Below are 16,904 nucleotides of genomic sequence, written 5' to 3'. Positions count from 1 at the left end.
CATTTGCCCATCACATCGACCATCAGTGTATCTGATCTAGAGACGACACCGCATTTAATCAATCAAGCAGTCCGCCAACCCCTACCGCGCCGCACGGACCGGTTCCCATCACCGCACCTAGTCGCGCCTCGCGAACCGCCAACTCACAAATGTACATACATACATACCCTTCTACATCCATCCATCCATCCCATCCCAGATCGCGGGACGGCCTCGTAAAGGCAACTTTCACCGACGCCCACAAGCCCGCCTCTGCTATCTCCCTTCGATTCGGCTCGGCTCGGACAAGCGGATATCGACCTCCAGGAAAGACCGGAAGTACTAAATCGGACCAGACCGAACCAAACCAATATTCCATGCCTTGGGTAATTTTGATCCCAGCTGGCTCGAGCGTACCTGTTGTATGTGGCCTCCCTGTGTAAGTAATACCATATACAAGACCTAACCTAGTTATGTATTGTATAATACGACGTGACCGTGAGCACATGTGGGTTTTACGCACCGCACCGCACCGCACCGCACCGCATCACCCCCCCCAACCTCCTGAGCGCTGAAACTCCGCACACTCCGAGTTCTCCCTTACACAGCCGAATCTTGGCGAGCGTCCAGGCGGGCCGAATCGGCATCACGAATTGAAATCGATATCGAAATCGATATCGATATTTTGTGCATTACATACATGCCTAAGGTAAGGTACCTGATAATGGATGCGACACGGATATTCCCTTCTTTTCCTTCCCTCCCTTCACTTTTCCATTTCCATTTCCATTTCCATTTCCACGTTAGGTACTTCTTATCCTCGTATTATATTAACATTAGCATTAACATTACAACGCACAATTTCATCCCATCCATCCATTCATCCAATTAATACGGTGCCCACAAAATGCGGCCGCACCTTTCTCGCCACCAACGGCTCTTCCCGTCGTCCCCTTACTTTATTCTAACGGCTCGTGGACAAAGCTTTGACAATTGTGGTCAATTCGCACATCATACACGGAACGTGAAACAACAGAATCTAAACAATTAAATCCGAATAGGTACAGTAACTTATTCATCATCATCATCATCATCATCATCATCATCATCGTCATGGACATCATAATCAGGTAATCCAGTTTAACTAGTTAGGTAGATATATTATTAGGCTTGTTAGTCTCTTGTGTACCAAACTTTTCAGCCCCTCCATAACAACATTAACTGCTGGGTCACCTTTATTCTCCGAAACCCCCCCAGCTGCTCATTATGAAAGAGTGGCCGTATTATCCGGCATTATTTGATCCGCCCCCTCCAGATGAAGCTGAGAGAGGACGCATTGATATAGCCTTGTATGCACATGTTTGGTTCGCGGCCGTGAGTCCCGTAAAATCGTGATAGGTGCAGGTAAGCACCATAGTAGAGTGATCCCAAATGTATTCAAATCCCGTCTGGGCTGTTGATGTTAAATATCAAAAACTTTCCCCTGTATCCAACTCCAAGCACATTTTAAGACTCAAAAATATGTGCATGCTTTTTATCTGTCCGCACCCCACACGAATAAATAGAGTTATATATAATTTTCAAGGTGACATTTCATAATTTAGGGGGAAGTATGTAGTCCTGTCGCAGTAGCATCCAATAAAGCCGTCATTCTCTGTAATCCAACTCCGTCGCGATGCTGCATGCGAGCAAACAATTTTGAATGGTTGAGATGTGGTTTGTATATACGTAAACGACGGTGGTAGGTAATAGTAGTAGGGAGACTACTTAATGTGCATGAAGCATAACAAAGCAAAGGGACCTCGTCATTCTAAGACGTAGGTCCATCTATTTGCCCTGTCGGTTTGGAGATCGGCTGGTAGTCGTCCATATCCTGTATCCCTTCGTCCTCCACTTCAATAACATTTTGCTTGATAACTTCTTGCTTAGGAGGTGTCTTTAACGCTGGCGTGCCCATACTCTTCCGCATCATCGTGGGGCGATAGCTCCGGGACTGGATGGGCCAGGGCGAGGCTAGCTCGAGAGTGTTTTCTGTATCGGGACGTGCTAGCTCCTTGTCGGCAGCCTCCTTCGTCAACGCAAGGCGCGCTTTAATCTTCTCGATCTCCTCGGCGCAGTCACCGTCTCGAAGAAATTGATGTGCTCCTTGTTCACACATACCCTGGACGAACTCCAGGCCTTTGTCTAGCTCTTCCCAAATATCGCCCCTCTCCTGGAATGCGCCCAGTCCGCCATTAAGACCTGATCGGGCCACCCGCGCACTCACCCTACCGGCAACCACGTTTCGCGGTCCCATCTGTCGAGTACTTTTGAAGCGCAGCTTAATATCTTCCGCCGATTCTTCCTTTGCGGCCGTGGCGTCGGCGGCGACGGCGATGAGATTATCCCTGGGCTTCAGTTCACCATTCCTACTACCCGGTCTGTCCTCCTCGTCGTCATCGGGCATCTCAATCTCGGCCAAACGCCTGATGCGGGCCACCTTGGCAGCCATCTTGGCTTTGCGCATGGCATTACGCTGCATCGACACGAACTTGACCAATTCCTCAAAGAATGACTGTACGTAACTGTCGTAGTATACAATGATCATATTCCGTGATCTATAATTTTGGACGGTGTTCTCGGTGCTCATCATGGATTCGGTCTTCGGCTTCTTCCGAACAACAGCACGCGCTCGTCGCTGTGCCGTTGCCATAACCTCGTTGGTCTGACGTTGAAGGGAAGCATTCGATCGTGGCTCACTCATGGGACTCGAGGGTACCTCAGCACCGTCATTTGGCTGTCGAGTTTCAATCGGGGTTAGGGGAGGTGGCGTCGAGACGCGTATCGTGTCTAGTATTTGGCCGGGTGCGCCTTCGTCCCTCGGTCTTAAAGATTCTGTTGATCCCTTATTCCTAATTGATCGAGCTGAGGACTTGGGCTGGTTCTCAGGTAGCATAGCCAGATCCTGCTGGCGCTGATCGATTTGTCCATTGAGCTCCTCGAGGCGTTTAAGCCAGTCGGGAATGTTAGTAATTAGGGCTTTCAAGGAATCTGTCGCCATTCCGGATAGATATGAATGTAAAATATGTTGTATTTAGTTCGAGGTCGAAGCTAAGAAGCAGATATGCAACCGTACCCTGACATCAAACTCCTACTTGGGAGGCAGAGGAGTCGGTGAGGAGGTGAACAGGGTAGGTAAAAGGGAGGCTAGGTGGTTATTAAGTTGATATGCCACTGGTCATGACATCTAGCCAAGCCCATGCACGATGGGCACCTGAGCTACCTAACGAACTCGACGCTGCAATGCTGCAATGCTACAATTTAGACCTGGGCAGGCCAATTCGATGTCTCGTCTCTCGAATATTAACCAATTAGAAGATTGTTTAGTCGATGTAATATAAACGTCACGATAGTTTGATCAATTGCTCTTCGAATCAAGAGATGGGATGGTTAATTCACGCGGATATGGCGGGGAGAAGAAAGGAAGGAATCGGATCGAGTGGAAACAGAGTTGAACATCGAAGGAAGATTATGAGAATTGGCAGTTCTGTGGGGTATCGAGATACATATGCTGGTTGGTTTAAAAGCAGCTACGGTACGATTATTTATGGGCTTGCTTCCTAGGATCCATCATGTACGTTTGCTTTTAGTACATACGTTAGGTAGGTAGGTAGGTAGGTAGGTACCTATTGGGATGTCCATGTACTACGTACATATGTATCTTAGCCTGGGGCTTTGCTAGCCGCGACATGTTAAATGCCCAAGGAAGCAGGGGACTAGGTACCTAAATTGTTAGGCTAGGGTTGCGTGGAAGTACCTAAGTATATTAGGTACGTGCATACTCGATCGGGACTCCACGCCGAGCAGGTGATCATGTACATTTAGCGGTACCTTACGAGGTACATCTTAAACTAGAGCTACGTGTAGTACCTAGATGCACGACCAGGGCCACCTAGCGGTAAAGAACCCTTGTCCACTGACGCCCGCCTGCAAGTTCTTCTCTTTTAACAGGTTGATCGGCGACTAATTAACGGGCTGCCGTTCTGGTTTATTAAAAAGCGACTTTGGCCCTCTCGAATATGGACGTTCTCTTATTTTGGACATCCTCTCCTGCCCGTGGTAGTAATTCCTATGGGAGCGGCTGGGAAGATGCTCATGCTTGCGTTACACGAAATCTGTGAAGGAAGCAAAGCTGTATTGCATTTTGCCACTTTTTTTCGGCCGTCGGTCAGAAAAGGGAACGTCCACATGGCCGGTGTGGTTTATGCTTCACAGTACATAGCCAAGTACAGTAGCCAAATACAGTAGCCAAGTTGAAGGAGGGTATCAACGTGGCCTTGGTGATTGATTGACCTATCTGAGTAATGCGAACAGCCTATTCCTCAAAATGTGTCTCCATTCCAAGAAGTAGATCGGAAGAGACGTTTCGAACTTGAGCCGGCCAGCCTCTAGCCAACCTCTACATTCTCACCTATCACTGATACTGTCACTGATACATATAAAACTCGTAAGGTCGTTAGCAGCTTTGGGGGCATACCACTACAATAATGCGTACGTGCCACACGCAGCACGGTCTTCTTTGCAGATTAGAGGCAGGAGACACGCATCCGTTACGGGATTTCATGTAAATAATGAGACCATAGTGGAGAAGACAAGAAAACTCTTATACAAAAAAGTCTTACGACAAGGCTTGGACAGAGCAGAGACCTTTCGGACCCCATCGGAATACGCCACTGCCAAAAGGAGGATTCTTAGCCTAAGGATAAGCCGGCCGCATCTGCCTTGGATCAACAAGTTGCAGTTGACATTTGGCGATTGGCGGCAGCTCGGCGCCGGTCACCATCGAGTTAATTCGTATGGGGTCCATAACAGGTCGCAAAGTTGTAAGCTACATAGGTAGCTAACACGATGCATGTCACCGCACACGCGGGACCGTCTTTAGCGGTTGGACACTACTGTAGTAGACGCTGGGGGCGTAGTGTGGTATGAGCATGAGAGAGGACGGGAATAGCCTTGTGTCGTAGTACTAGGTACTGCACATGTAGCTGCGGCATAAGATGGAGGGTGACCGGAGATGCAGTGCCTAAACAGGATATAACAGTGAGTTGGCTTGCATCGAGAATATGCTTTCCGAGATCAACGAGACATATCATGTACATTTGCTCATATGATAGGTTGCTTGTTTGCCTACTTGCCTACTTGCCTCGGTATTTTTAGTAGGATAGAATTGAGAGCTGATGGTGAATGTGATGATGATGATGTTTCGGCTATAATGAGATATATATCTGCTCTATTATTGTGTATGCGTCGTATACTAATACACCAATACACTACATATGAAACTGAATAACTACCTAAGGTAGTTATCATTTATTAACTAAGTAGTTAACTAAGTAGGTTAGTTAACCAACTAAACTCATTCATATCTATCCTAAAGGACGCACTTACATAAATAAGTACTGACCCTAACCTAACATGACCTCTTTACCCAGCCCTATGTACTTACGATATTTGCATACGTACATACAGCCTCTGACATCACCTGAGCATTCGTCGTCGTATAATATAAATTATAATACTGATGCCATTGCCCAATATGGTTGGGGAGCCATGCATATAGTTGTCTTTGCATATATGTGCATGAATTAAGCGGTGAATATGCACAGTCCATCCTACCGATCGAATTCGTGCCATACATATTCGCATTTATATCGGATTGGCTTATGCCTGAAACATGACCTAGCAGTGTATATGAAAATGCATACGTATAAGATTACTTCGCTATTACCTCTTCGCTACTTCGCGCCAAACCCCGCTCGAAAATCAAAAGCTCTATATACGTACATACGTAAGCACATATGTATACACTACATATTCGTGTCATATGGTAGGTAGTACGATTCGCCTCATAAAGGGTTTATACGTAAAATATATAGGTATACGATCGTTGTTATTAAGACGCTTTGCTCATTAACAATACATATCTACTATTAATAACCTTTAATAATTTAACAAAACGTATACAATAGTTTGTTTTATAAAACTCGAAAGCAAACCCCGTTTTATGAAAAAGGGCATTCCCTAAATTTAAATCACGATGCCTTTTTGCCTGCCGGCCGGGGTCGCGGTGGGGGCAATCAGTCATTGGCAAACTGCCAGATAAGGAAAAGGGGTTGCAGTCGGCTATGCGCATTCCACATCCGGGAGCAAAACAAGGCGACAAAAGCAAGCACAGATGTTCGGATAATTATTTTGGATTACTTTGGACATGTTATTCTAGGCCCCAGCCTCATAATAAAACATGTACATACATACATACATACATACACTAGGTATCTATCGCCAAGACTCGAAAGACTCGATTTGTATTTTGTAGCCGTCACATTAACTACATATCACATTAACCCAACCCCTTCCTTCTTCTCTTCTTTCTCCCCCCCCCCCTTCCCACCCCGCCTCCTTCGGCACGGACCCCGGCTTTGAACACGTGGGAAAGTCGCGATGGTGCCCCCATGCTTGAGACAGAACGCCTAAAAGCTTCCAAATGGAAGCTTTTTTGTTCTACTGTCCCCCACTCTTGACCTTCTACGCTAAAACATTCGTAGATGCTGTGTATTAGATCCGGAGTCTAGCATTCAAGGATTAAAACCCCCGTACTGAGACATCACGCTCCCTAATGTTATGAGGTATTCCACAATACATAGTTCTATAACAGAAGAATTGAAAGAAATATAACAGGTACCTAACCTATCTAATCTACCTCCTATCCACAATTATGTTTCTCCTATACCGTTTCCGTAGTAATTCGTATATACGCCAAACCACCGAAACGAAACATCTACCTCTGTTAAGACCTGCGAAAAGAAGCATTGGTTTTTCGAACCGTAAGCACTAGACGATCCTTCCCCTAGATCCTCAACCCGGTGTCAGAGTTATCCTGCAGAGCAACAGTACATACATACATACATACATACAATAGACATTCTATGTAGGTATGTATGCCCACCGGTCATGGCGCGATTAATCTCACTTACTACCCAAATATTAATAGCAGGGGAGACAAAAAAAGAAGTAATGTGACATTGTTTGATCAAAGGCCAATTTAAAAAATCGCCGTTTTACCCCTACCTAGCCTCGCACCACGAGGTCATAAAACCGCAAGGCTAAATATGGGATCATCTATGTATGTACCTCATATGTATGTATTCCGCACGTACATTACGTAGTATGCCGAAGAGCAACAACAAAAAAAAACACGCGGTAGTTGCCGGAGTGTAATGTCTAGGTAGTTTAGCACACGGCATCCTGTCCGCGGATACATAGAGCGAGACTGATTGTCATGTGCTCGGCCCGAGAGGAAAAGCTTCTGCGTATCACATCACATGTTCGAAACCTGCAGGGCTGTAATAGATCTAGCCATGCAGAATAGCGTCAAAAAATATGCCCCATACTGTGATGGCTAGTATGGGGTATCTTTTTTGACGCTATTCTGCTATGCCAAGACTCCTACACGCACATGTATGATACTGCCCGTAGGTAAGGGGTAGTAGAAGCACCTCGGCAAGACAGAGCTACGCATATACACCACTATGAGGTGACCAACAAGGTAATCAGATAGATATTTCACAATAGGGGTTTCCATCCCTCCAAGGGCCTCTTCTACGTACGCAGCCGTCGTAGACTCAGTCTCTTGCTCGTCTCTTGCTCCCGCACCAGCTAAGGCCACACCTCAACCTTCTCCCACCCATCTTCCACCAGCCCGCCCGGCGCCATACGCTCCGACTCACCTCCAACAAACGTATACAACCACCTACGGCCGCGCTCCGGATCGCTCAAGTCGGTGCGATCGACCCCCTCCGGCACAATAACCACGACTCTGAAATTCGCCCTCGCAACCTCGTCATTAAGATCCGTCACCTTCTGCCCCAACCCCAACCTCTCATCCCCCACCGGCAGCGCCACCGACGTGCCGGAAGGCGGGTTCCGGAACGACCCTCTCATCAGGGGACTCAAATTGCCAAAGTGCGCCGTGATTTCCCGGCTATAACTCCAGTCTTTGCTCGCGCCCTTGCGCCGCATCCGCGCCGCCAGCGAAGACACGACATGCCTCCCCTCCGGCGAGTCCTCGACGTCCGGGGCCAGAACATACGCCTTCCCGCGGACGCGCCACTGCGTGCCCATCTCCCGAGCCCAAAAAACCGCCTCGACCGGCGCGCCGCCGCCCGAGCCCCGGAGCCCCTCTCCAGCCTCCTCCGCACCAAAGAGCTCCGCCATCTTGTCCATCCGGCAATCCGTCGTGAACGACAGGAAGTCCGTCTCGTAGACGTCCGGGTTCAGCTCAGCATCGTTCTTAGGATTCACCGGCAGGTCCGCGAACAAGCCGCGGAAGACGCACGTGCGAGCGCGCGGTGATGAGTAGACCGTGCCAGACGGGGAAGATGTTTTCCGGATTGTGCTTAGGGTGAATTCCGGCGATGCCATCGCCTGGACATGGTCCAGGAAGAGCTGTCTCCAGGGCGCTGGGCCTAGAGGGGATGATGATGTTGCCATTGTGCGGTAAGTGAGTAGTTCGCAAGCAAAGCGATCTATAAGTCGTACGAGTCGCGGTGATGAGATGATTGGGTGGTAGGCGAATCGGTTCATCAGCCGAATAAACTAAGCGTGGTGATTACATTCAAAGTACCTAGCGCTCCTTGAAAGGTAAATCGTAGTACGTAGGGCTCATCAACTGCTAGAGATAGATTGATGGTGATTGAACTGATTGAACATTTCTATTGGCGCGTTTGTGTGTATTAGAGGGGTTGTTTTAATCTTGGAGAATAAGTACCTACATTATAGTGTAGGTACACTATGATTTCTATGATAACGTAATTAGTCGCTGCTAAAGTAAACGCTGCTATGTGGGTATAAAAGAAGACGAGCTACTTAAAACTTGAACAGTTAAACACCAAAACGAGACGAACACACACGCATGGCCGAAAAATAGAATTATGCAGCTATATACACAACGTACATACGTACGCACATGCATACAATATATACAAAATATAACTAGTACAAGGTATAACTACATAAATACATACATCCAAAACAAGCTTCGTAGACATATACAAAGCATACCTACACATACGCCAAACCAATGCCTTTAATACGTTAATCATGCACTCATGAGCGGCGTGAGCCTAAATAGTGTCTAATGCAGTCTTCCTATCTATATGTCGAGTAACTTATTAAAACCTTACGGAGGATGGTTACGAAGTAGCTATCTAACTTTTTGAGCTCCTAGATGTGTGCCTTACGTTTCGTCGGTGTATATAAAACATTGACTACGGATGCGAAGGCGGCCGGTACGCGGAAATATACCGTTCTCAGCCCGACATGACCAAAGCTAGCAGGGCCATTCGGCAGTAGAGGCCGTACCTCATCTAGAGACATATTAGTAAATATTTCTGAAGCGTGGAAGCTCGTTCAAGCACCTACCTGCCTGAAATAAGCTGCGCGGTGATCGTAATCAACTTCCTCCGCAACTTCTTCGTTCCTCGGCAGGGGATGCAGCACGCGGGTAGTCTGCTTCGCATGCTTAAGGGTCGCGTTATCGATGCGGTACGAATTCTTGACCTTCTCGTACTCTTCAATGCTTGGGAAGCGCTCCTTTTGCACCCTAGTGCAGTACAACACGTCACTCCTCGACAAGATCTCTGGGGTAAGCTCCTCAGATTCGCAAAGTAACTGCCCAGATTCCTTTAGGAGGCTGCGAACTTCTGCTGGCAGTGCTAGCGACTTCGGCGAAACCAACTGAACTTGGACCTGGTAGTGCCGAAGTAGATATACTAACGAGTGTACTGGTCGTCCGTAGAGGAGATCACCCACAAAGGTGATAATCAAACCTTGCACGGTACCAAGCTCTTCACGAATCGTGAAGAGATCAAGGAAGGCTTGCGTAGGGTGTTCTTTACTTCCATTTCCACCGTTGATGATAGGGACCTTGCTGTACTTCCTCGCAACATCTACCGACGTTTCTTCCGGGTGGCGTAGAACGATAGCATCACCGTAACATTCAAGTGTTCTGAGAGTATCTTGAAGAGTCTCTCCTTTCTGAACCGACGAATGTGTTGTGGTGATAGGGATCGTCCTGCCACCTAGTCGTTGCATAGCTGCGTCGAAAGATGCCGAGGTACGTGTCGATGGTTCATAGAACATGGTGCATAGAACCCGGCCGCGTAGGATATTAAGGACACCTTCTCGGTCAACACCGAGGCGCATCTCCTGAGCCACAGTAAACAGCAGATGAAGATCAGATCGCGTGTATTGCTTCACGGAGAGCACATGCGAGCTTTTGAAGGCAGAGGGTTGCATAAGGAGGTCATGCAGGGAATCAACGAATGGTGCTCGTGCGGGTCCCGGCAAACTGAACTCTTCTGTAGCTGGCACATTCCTTGAAGCAGGCCGCTGGTCGTCTGTCTCGCCGTCAGTCAACCGTGACATGCCCATTGGTTTTCCAATGTTAGAGAAGCGTCGAGTCCGGAGAGCATCAAAAGAATGTGTTTGTTGAGGCATAGGCGGTGACATTGGTGCGGGCATACTGCCATGGGTGGACATATCCTTCCCGAGAGGTGCCAAAGGAAGAAGTTCTCCATCGAGGCAGACCGTCTTGCTGTTGAAAGTAACCCTTTGTACCGCACCACGCATCGTCTTACCAGCAAATGGCGACCACGACGCTGTCTTGGGTATAGTGTGCGGGCGGTCAATCTCAATTTCAACCGAAGTTCCGACCTGCTCATGAAGCTCGAAGATCTCCTTTGGATTGTCGTACAGCCGCGTCTTGACGTCATCCAATGTTAACTTGCCTTCCGTGACAGACGTTAGCAGAAGAGGTAAGGCATCAGCGATACCAACTGTAGGGTCTGCATTGGATTGTATAGAATGCGCAAGCTGATACGGGAGACTGCCGATAGAGAAGACATCAATCGTGCTAAGATGATCCCAAAGCGCCTGCTGGTCGGCGGGTTTGGGAAGATACTGGCATTCTGGGAAATCCTTCCGCGACAGGTACAACGAATAAACCGACACGTCGCATGTGACACTCAGGCCTTTCTCCTTGCTAAGAGCAATGAGCCGGATGTCTTCTTTAGTCGTGACACTAGTGACATGGATACGCCTATTATGAAGGCTCGCAAGTAATAAAATAGAGGCGAGGTCCGTAGTCTTAGCATCAGTCAGAATAGGCTTGTGGGTAGGCCAAGAGTCGAAATGTGCAGTAACCGCGGCGACCTTGCTAATATTATCTGACAAATGGTTAAACGGGATGAAGAGCGATCCAACCTCGCTGGTTACTTGGCTAATCTGGTCGGCGTTACTAGATGTGGCCGACACGGAAAAGTTGTAATCACAATAACCTCCTTCTTTGTTACTCTGCTGAGCAATCTTCAGTGTTCTTGCGTCGGTAATGGAGCCGTCGATGCCCATAGGTATAACTCGTATCATGCTGAAGCCTGAAGCGATTGAAGCTTTTGTAACAGCCTGAAGGTCATGGCTACCCTGAGCACCAATTCCAGGTACGAAAGCAGCGATGTTGATCAGCCCTGGAAGAACTATCGTGCGATGGCTTGTCTGGTAATCACGATTGCTAATTTCTAATTCGAAATGTCTTGCAATAGCCTCGATTAGAATCTTAGCATTCTTCACGTTCGTTACCAGCGGGATCTGGTAATCCACAGCCATTCGTCGGGTCTGGTATCCTTTGCTCATATAATTGGCAGGGCGGCGGTACTTGTTGTTTGACGGAAGGTTTATGTAGAGGTTAATCATGTTCTTTGCCAGATGCTGTGTGAGTGAGAACTCAGATCTCTGGTCATCTTCCTCGTTGCTGAGGACCTCCAAAAATTGGACAGGAATACCGTGTTCCTGAAGAAAGTCCGCAGTACCTGCAGTAGCAAACAATTTATATCCCATCTTCTGCAACTTCTGGACCGATGGAAGCATCTCCTTTTTATCCTTGTAAGAGCCAATTGACAAAAGGATATTACTCTTTGGAATCTTGAATCCAGTTGACATCAACGCCTTAAGATATGCTTCATATTTATCCATGCCGAAGCAAGCAACCTCTCCGGTGGAAGCCATTTCTACGCCCAAGACTGGGTCGGCACCAGACAGTCTTGAGAAGCTGAATTGCGGGACCTTCACACCGACGCAATCCGGCTGAAGAGTCGTCGGCGGGTATTCAGCGAACGGAACTCCCATGATTGCTTTAGTTGCCATCTCAATCAGGTCAACTCCCATGACCTTCGACACGAAGGGGAATGAACGCGAGGCTCGGACGTTACACTCGATAACCTTGATATCATTGTCCTTTGCAATGAATTGGATATTGAACGGGCCAGTAACGTTAAGCTTAGCGCCGATCTTCCTGGTGGCCTCTACGATACGTTGGATTGTAGTCGGCTCAAGATCCTGCGGCGGCAGGATAAGAGTCGCATCACCAGAATGGACACCGGCGTTTTCGACGTGTTCGGATATAAAATGACCCACGACAGTTCCGTCCTTCGCAACTGCATCCATCTCAATCTCCTTGGCGTTCTCAATATATTTTGTAATCACCACAGGGTGTTCACGCGAAACCTCTGCAGCCTGTTGCAGGTATAATGCGAGATCTGCCTCGGAGTACACGGTGTTCATCGCAGCACCTGACAAGACGTACGAAGGTCGAACTAGCACCGGGTACTCGACCTTTCGACAGAAACTTCTGGCATCCTCGAAGCTTGTAAGCTCTTTCCAGGTTGGCTGGTCGACAGCTATTTCATCCAGCATACGTGAGAATTTGTAACGGTTCTCAGCTCTGTCGATCATCTCCGGCGACGTTCCTAAGACTTTAACACCTGAACGTAACAAGGGTAATGCGATGTTGTTGGGTGTTTGACCGCCCATAGCACCAAGAACTCCGCTGGCGGATTCCATTTGATAGATATCAAGAATGGTTTCCAAATTGATGTTCTCGAAGTACAAACGATCTGCCTCGTCATAATCAGTACTGACAGTCTCGGGATTGTAGTTGACCATGATAGTCTTGAAACCAGACTCCCGAAGTGTGCGGATCGCTCTGACTGAACACCAATCGAACTCGACCGAGGAACCAATGCGGTAGACTCCTGATCCGAGTACCATTACACCATGATCATTGAAATCAATGTCATGTGTTGAAGCATTATATGTGAGATAGAGGTAATTGGTATAGGCGGGAAACTCGGCAGCAACAGTGTCAATCTGCTTGACAAAAGGAGTTATGCCGAATTCTAGCCTCATACGTCTCACTGCCAGCTCATTGGAGTCCCAGAACTTCGCTAATTGGCGATCGCTAAATCCAAGTCGTTTGCCTTGAAGAAGTAAGTCTGGGCGCTGGGAGATCTGGCCGGTGGTATATGTGGCCATTTCCTTGCTGAATTGGCTCAGGCCCATCAACTTGTGCAAGAACCACTTGTCGATCTTGGTGAGCTCCCATATTCTATCTACCGAATATCCAGCGTGCATAGCATTTGCAATAGCGAAGAGGCGCTGGTCAGATGGTGTTTGTAGCTCGTCGTCAATTGACATGAGCGCCTTAGTTTCACCAAAGCCAAGATTGTGGAAGTCAATAGCTCGAATTGCCTTCTGAATAGCTTCCTCGAAAGTTCTTCCGATACTCATAACCTCGCCGACACTCTTCATCGACGAACCGAGTTGCGTAGACACCCTAGTGAACTTCTTCAAGTCCCATCGGGGCATCTTGACAACAACATAATCCAGAGAAGGCTCAAAGCAGGCGCAGGTTACCTTTGTGACTGTGTTCTTGATTTCTTTTAGCGGAATACCAAGCCCTAGCTTGGCAGCGATAAACGCGAGGGGATAGCCCGTTGCTTTAGATGCCAATGCAGATGATCTTGACAGTCTCGCATTGACTTCGATGATGCAGTACTCCTTTGAAAACGGATTCAAGGCATACTGGATGTTGCACTCGCCGACAACACCTAGATGACGGATAACATTGACTGCAGTTGTTCGTAGCATGTTGTAATCCTCATCTGATAGCGTCTGTGATGGGGCCACAACGATTGAGTCGCCTGTATGAATACCGAGAGGATCGAAATTTTCCATGTTGCAAACAGTGATGCAGTTATCTTGAGCATCTCGCACAACCTCGTATTCAATTTCCTTCCAGCCCTTCATGCTTCGCTCGATCAGCACCTGTGGGCTTGCTGCTAGAGCCTTGTTGCAGAGGTCTAAGAGCTCGGCTTCGTTGTTAGCAAACCCACTACCCAGACCACCCAGAGCATAAGCAGCTCTAACGATGACAGGGAAGCCAATGTCCTGGACGACACGCATGGCCTCATCTACGCTGCTTGCAGAGGCAGATTTAGCGCACTTCTCGCCAATCGAGTCCATACTGCGGGCGAAGAGCTCTCGATCTTCAGTCGTGATGATAGTGTCAATGGGTGTGCCTAACACTTTCACACCGAGCTCTTCGAACTCATCCTTGAGTTGAATACCGACCTGCAGAGCGGTCTGACCTCCAAAAGTAACGTATATCACGTCTGGCCGTTCGTAAACGATTACTTTACGAACGAACTCGGCAGTGACAGGAAGGAAATAAACCTTGTCAGCCAACCCTTTCGAGGTTTGGATCGTTGCAATGTTAGGATTGATGAGGACGGTATAAATGCCTTCTTCCTTCAGAGCCTTTATAGCTTGGCTTCCTGAGTAATCAAATTCACCTGCTTGTCCAATGCTGAGACCACCACTTCCGAGAACGAGAATCTTCTTAACATTGACACGCGGATGTAACAACTCGTTTTCTTCGGTGGTGCCACCGGGGAAGTTGACTGGGGAATCCAGAAGCGCCTGGTCTTTGGCGCAATTGACAATAGTATTTATAAAAACGTCGAAGAGGAATTCAGTATCGCGAGGGCCAGGTGTACTTTCTGGATGGAATTGTACGCTGAAGTATGGCTTGTTGACATGCATAATTCCCTCATTGCTACCATCGTTGGCGTTCACGAACAATTCTTTCCATTCCTCTGCAAGTGTCTTGGCGTCAACCGCGAAACCATGGTTCTGCGAAGTGATATGACACTTCCCAGTGATCATACTTGTGCAAGGAATATTGTGTCCTCTGTTACCAAACTTCATTTTTGCGGTTTTGGCGCCAGCCGCTTGAGCGAGTAGCTGATGACCAAGGCAAATACCAAACACGGGTGTTCGGTTGGCCTCCATCGCCTTGGCAATCTGTTCTACGGGTTCCCGCATAACGGCAGGGTCACCAGGTCCGTTCGAGATAAAGAGACCATCATATTCGGACCCGGCACCACTAGCAAAGTCATGATTCCATGGGCATACAAGTACTTCGACGCCTCTGTTCAAGAAGCACCGAAGTTGGTTATTTTTCATGCCAACATCTAGACAGAGAACGCGAAGAGGGCGTCCAGAAGGATGTTTTAAGGCTGTGGCGGGATCCGGCTTATATAGTTGGGGTTGTTTGATAGAAACTGCAAGCCAATAAGCATAATGACATTGACAGTCCATCTATAAGGAGTACCTACCCTCTGCTACGAGATTTTTTGTGTTGGGATTAACCCAATCGATTGAATCGAAGTAAGGCTTCCAATCCTTCTTAATTTGATGGCTTACAACACCGTTGGTGGCTCCATTTGTTAAATCCTGCTTTTGCAGTAGCATTCGGCCTAACATACTACCTTCTTGTCGAATACGTTCCGTTAGAGCCCTCGTATCGACACCATACATAGCAGGAACTCCTTGCTCCTTTAGCCATGTTCCCAAGGATGAGGTCGCTAGATAGTGCGAGAACTCCTCGCCGGCATAAGAAGATACAACGAGACCGGCGATATGGATCTGGGAGGACTCGAAATGCGCGGGGCGGTCACGAAGTAGTTCGTCCATTGTTTCTCTAGAAGGTACACCATAGTTTCCTGCAAGAGGAAATGTGATTACAAGAATCTGGCCACGATACGAAGGGTCTGTTACCGACTCTGGGTATCCCACCATACCAGTTTGGAAGACTAGTTCTCCAGCGATGCTCTTCTTAGCACCGAAGCTGTAGCCTTGGTAGGAGGAATGGTCTTGGAGGTCGAGGCACATGAGACCTTCATCCTCCGAGTCGACTATCTGCGCAGAGGCGGGCTGGTAATGGATTGGTGCCGCCATGTCGACTCGCGCTGGGGGGGGGGGAGCTCGAGAGGGGTGTCTGAGTCTGAGCTTGACGATGATGACTACCTAGGTAGAAATATGATGGAGGGGGAGGGGGAGGGGCTATCTGAAAGCAGCAATTAGGAAGCTCGGGGGCAGAGCTTTCTAAGGCCGCAAAACAGTAGTCTAATCAATATCTCATGTCGCCGTAGAGTACAATTGACAATCGTATGATAATTGTAAGAATTGTGTAGTGTGAGAAAAAATAAGTTTGACCAAAAAAATTTCATCGAAAATTCATAATGTACCTACATACACCAAGCAATTTTTTTTTCTTCGTCCCTCCTTATTCGTACCTAGGTACCTACGTACAAGCTCCCGCTCTAAGTGCTGCGAATTGCAATGCGGTGCTACGTAAGAGTCCCGCCTCGAACACTGTGGGGTCCAATCAGCGACGAGTTTCGTATTGTACATCAAGCACTAGCGGGACTAGGATCTGGACCATAAATGCAGAAAATCTTGCCTTCTAAGTGGCTCATACATTTTAGACTCGATCTACATTCTGAAGTATTTGGGTACCTACATGCGTATGCACATGGGGGTCATCATACATAAACTCACCTAATTTTCTTTCTACCTTTATATGAAGCTTTATTATCAGATGAGGTTTTCTAGACTTGGTAACTGTATGAATGTGAGTTGCCAATGAATTAGATAATTTGACAGGTTGTAACACAACATCTAAAACATCGCTGTACCTGTGTAAGTAAGTG

General features: G+C 47.7%; 4 protein-coding genes across 4 annotated transcripts; 1 reads left to right on the top strand and 3 right to left on the bottom strand.

Moving 5' to 3' along the window:
- Positions 1 to 698: 698 nt before the first annotated feature.
- F4813DRAFT_351006 (uncharacterized protein) lies at positions 699 to 1,089 on the top strand. Its single transcript, XM_049242361.1, has one exon. It carries the CDS (start codon positions 708 to 710, stop codon positions 945 to 947), a length of 240 nt encoding a protein of 79 aa, XP_049102082.1. The 5' UTR covers positions 699 to 707; the 3' UTR covers positions 948 to 1,089.
- F4813DRAFT_351005 (uncharacterized protein) lies at positions 1,055 to 3,702 on the bottom strand. Its single transcript, XM_049242360.1, has one exon. It carries the CDS (start codon positions 3,017 to 3,019, stop codon positions 1,790 to 1,792), a length of 1,230 nt encoding a protein of 409 aa, XP_049102081.1. The 5' UTR covers positions 3,020 to 3,702; the 3' UTR covers positions 1,055 to 1,789.
- Positions 3,703 to 7,357: 3,655 nt separating this feature from the next.
- F4813DRAFT_351002 (pyridoxamine 5'-phosphate oxidase-domain-containing protein) lies at positions 7,358 to 8,856 on the bottom strand. The gene has a single exon (XM_049242359.1). It carries the CDS (start codon positions 8,599 to 8,601, stop codon positions 7,675 to 7,677), a length of 927 nt encoding a protein of 308 aa, XP_049102080.1. The 5' UTR covers positions 8,602 to 8,856; the 3' UTR covers positions 7,358 to 7,674.
- A 77-nt stretch (positions 8,857 to 8,933) lies between these two features.
- Positions 8,934 to 16,430, bottom strand: F4813DRAFT_351001 (carbamoyl-phosphate synth). The gene is made up of 3 exons (XM_049242358.1): positions 15,528 to 16,430; positions 9,439 to 15,473; positions 8,934 to 9,383 (listed from the first exon to the last, which is right to left on the bottom strand). The coding sequence occupies exons 1-3, from the start codon at positions 16,147 to 16,149 to the stop codon at positions 9,327 to 9,329; spliced, it is 6,714 nt and encodes a 2,237-aa protein (XP_049102079.1). The 5' UTR covers positions 16,150 to 16,430; the 3' UTR covers positions 8,934 to 9,326.
- Between the last annotated feature and the right edge of the window lie 474 nt (positions 16,431 to 16,904).

This window comes from Daldinia decipiens (genome assembly GCF_022478715.1).
Source record: "Daldinia decipiens strain CBS 113046 unplaced genomic scaffold F4813scaffold_7, whole genome shotgun sequence".
Classification (NCBI taxonomy): Eukaryota; Fungi; Ascomycota; class Sordariomycetes; order Xylariales; family Hypoxylaceae; genus Daldinia; species Daldinia decipiens.
The sequence above is the reverse complement of the archived record's forward strand: the minus strand, read 5'-3'. Positions and strand labels throughout refer to the sequence as shown.

Bases quoted from the DNA above. Each gene is read 5' to 3' on its own strand.
- F4813DRAFT_351006 (XM_049242361.1), top strand. From the start codon at position 708: ATGCGACACGGATATTCCCTTCTTTTCCTTCCCTCCCTTCACTTTTCC.
- F4813DRAFT_351005 (XM_049242360.1), bottom strand. From the start codon at position 3,019: ATGGCGACAGATTCCTTGAAAGCCCTAATTACTAACATTCCCGACTGG.
- F4813DRAFT_351002 (XM_049242359.1), bottom strand. From the start codon at position 8,601: ATGAACCGATTCGCCTACCACCCAATCATCTCATCACCGCGACTCGTA.
- F4813DRAFT_351001 (XM_049242358.1), bottom strand. From the start codon at position 16,149: ATGGCGGCACCAATCCATTACCAGCCCGCCTCTGCGCAGATAGTCGAC. The intron at 15,474-15,527 runs GTAGGTACTCCT...ATTGGCTTGCAG, and splicing joins AAAAAATCTCGTAGCAGAGG to TTTCTATCAAACAACCCCAA. The intron at 9,384-9,438 runs GTAGGTGCTTGA...ATATGTCTCTAG, and splicing joins GCGCAGCTTATTTCAGGCAG to ATGAGGTACGGCCTCTACTG.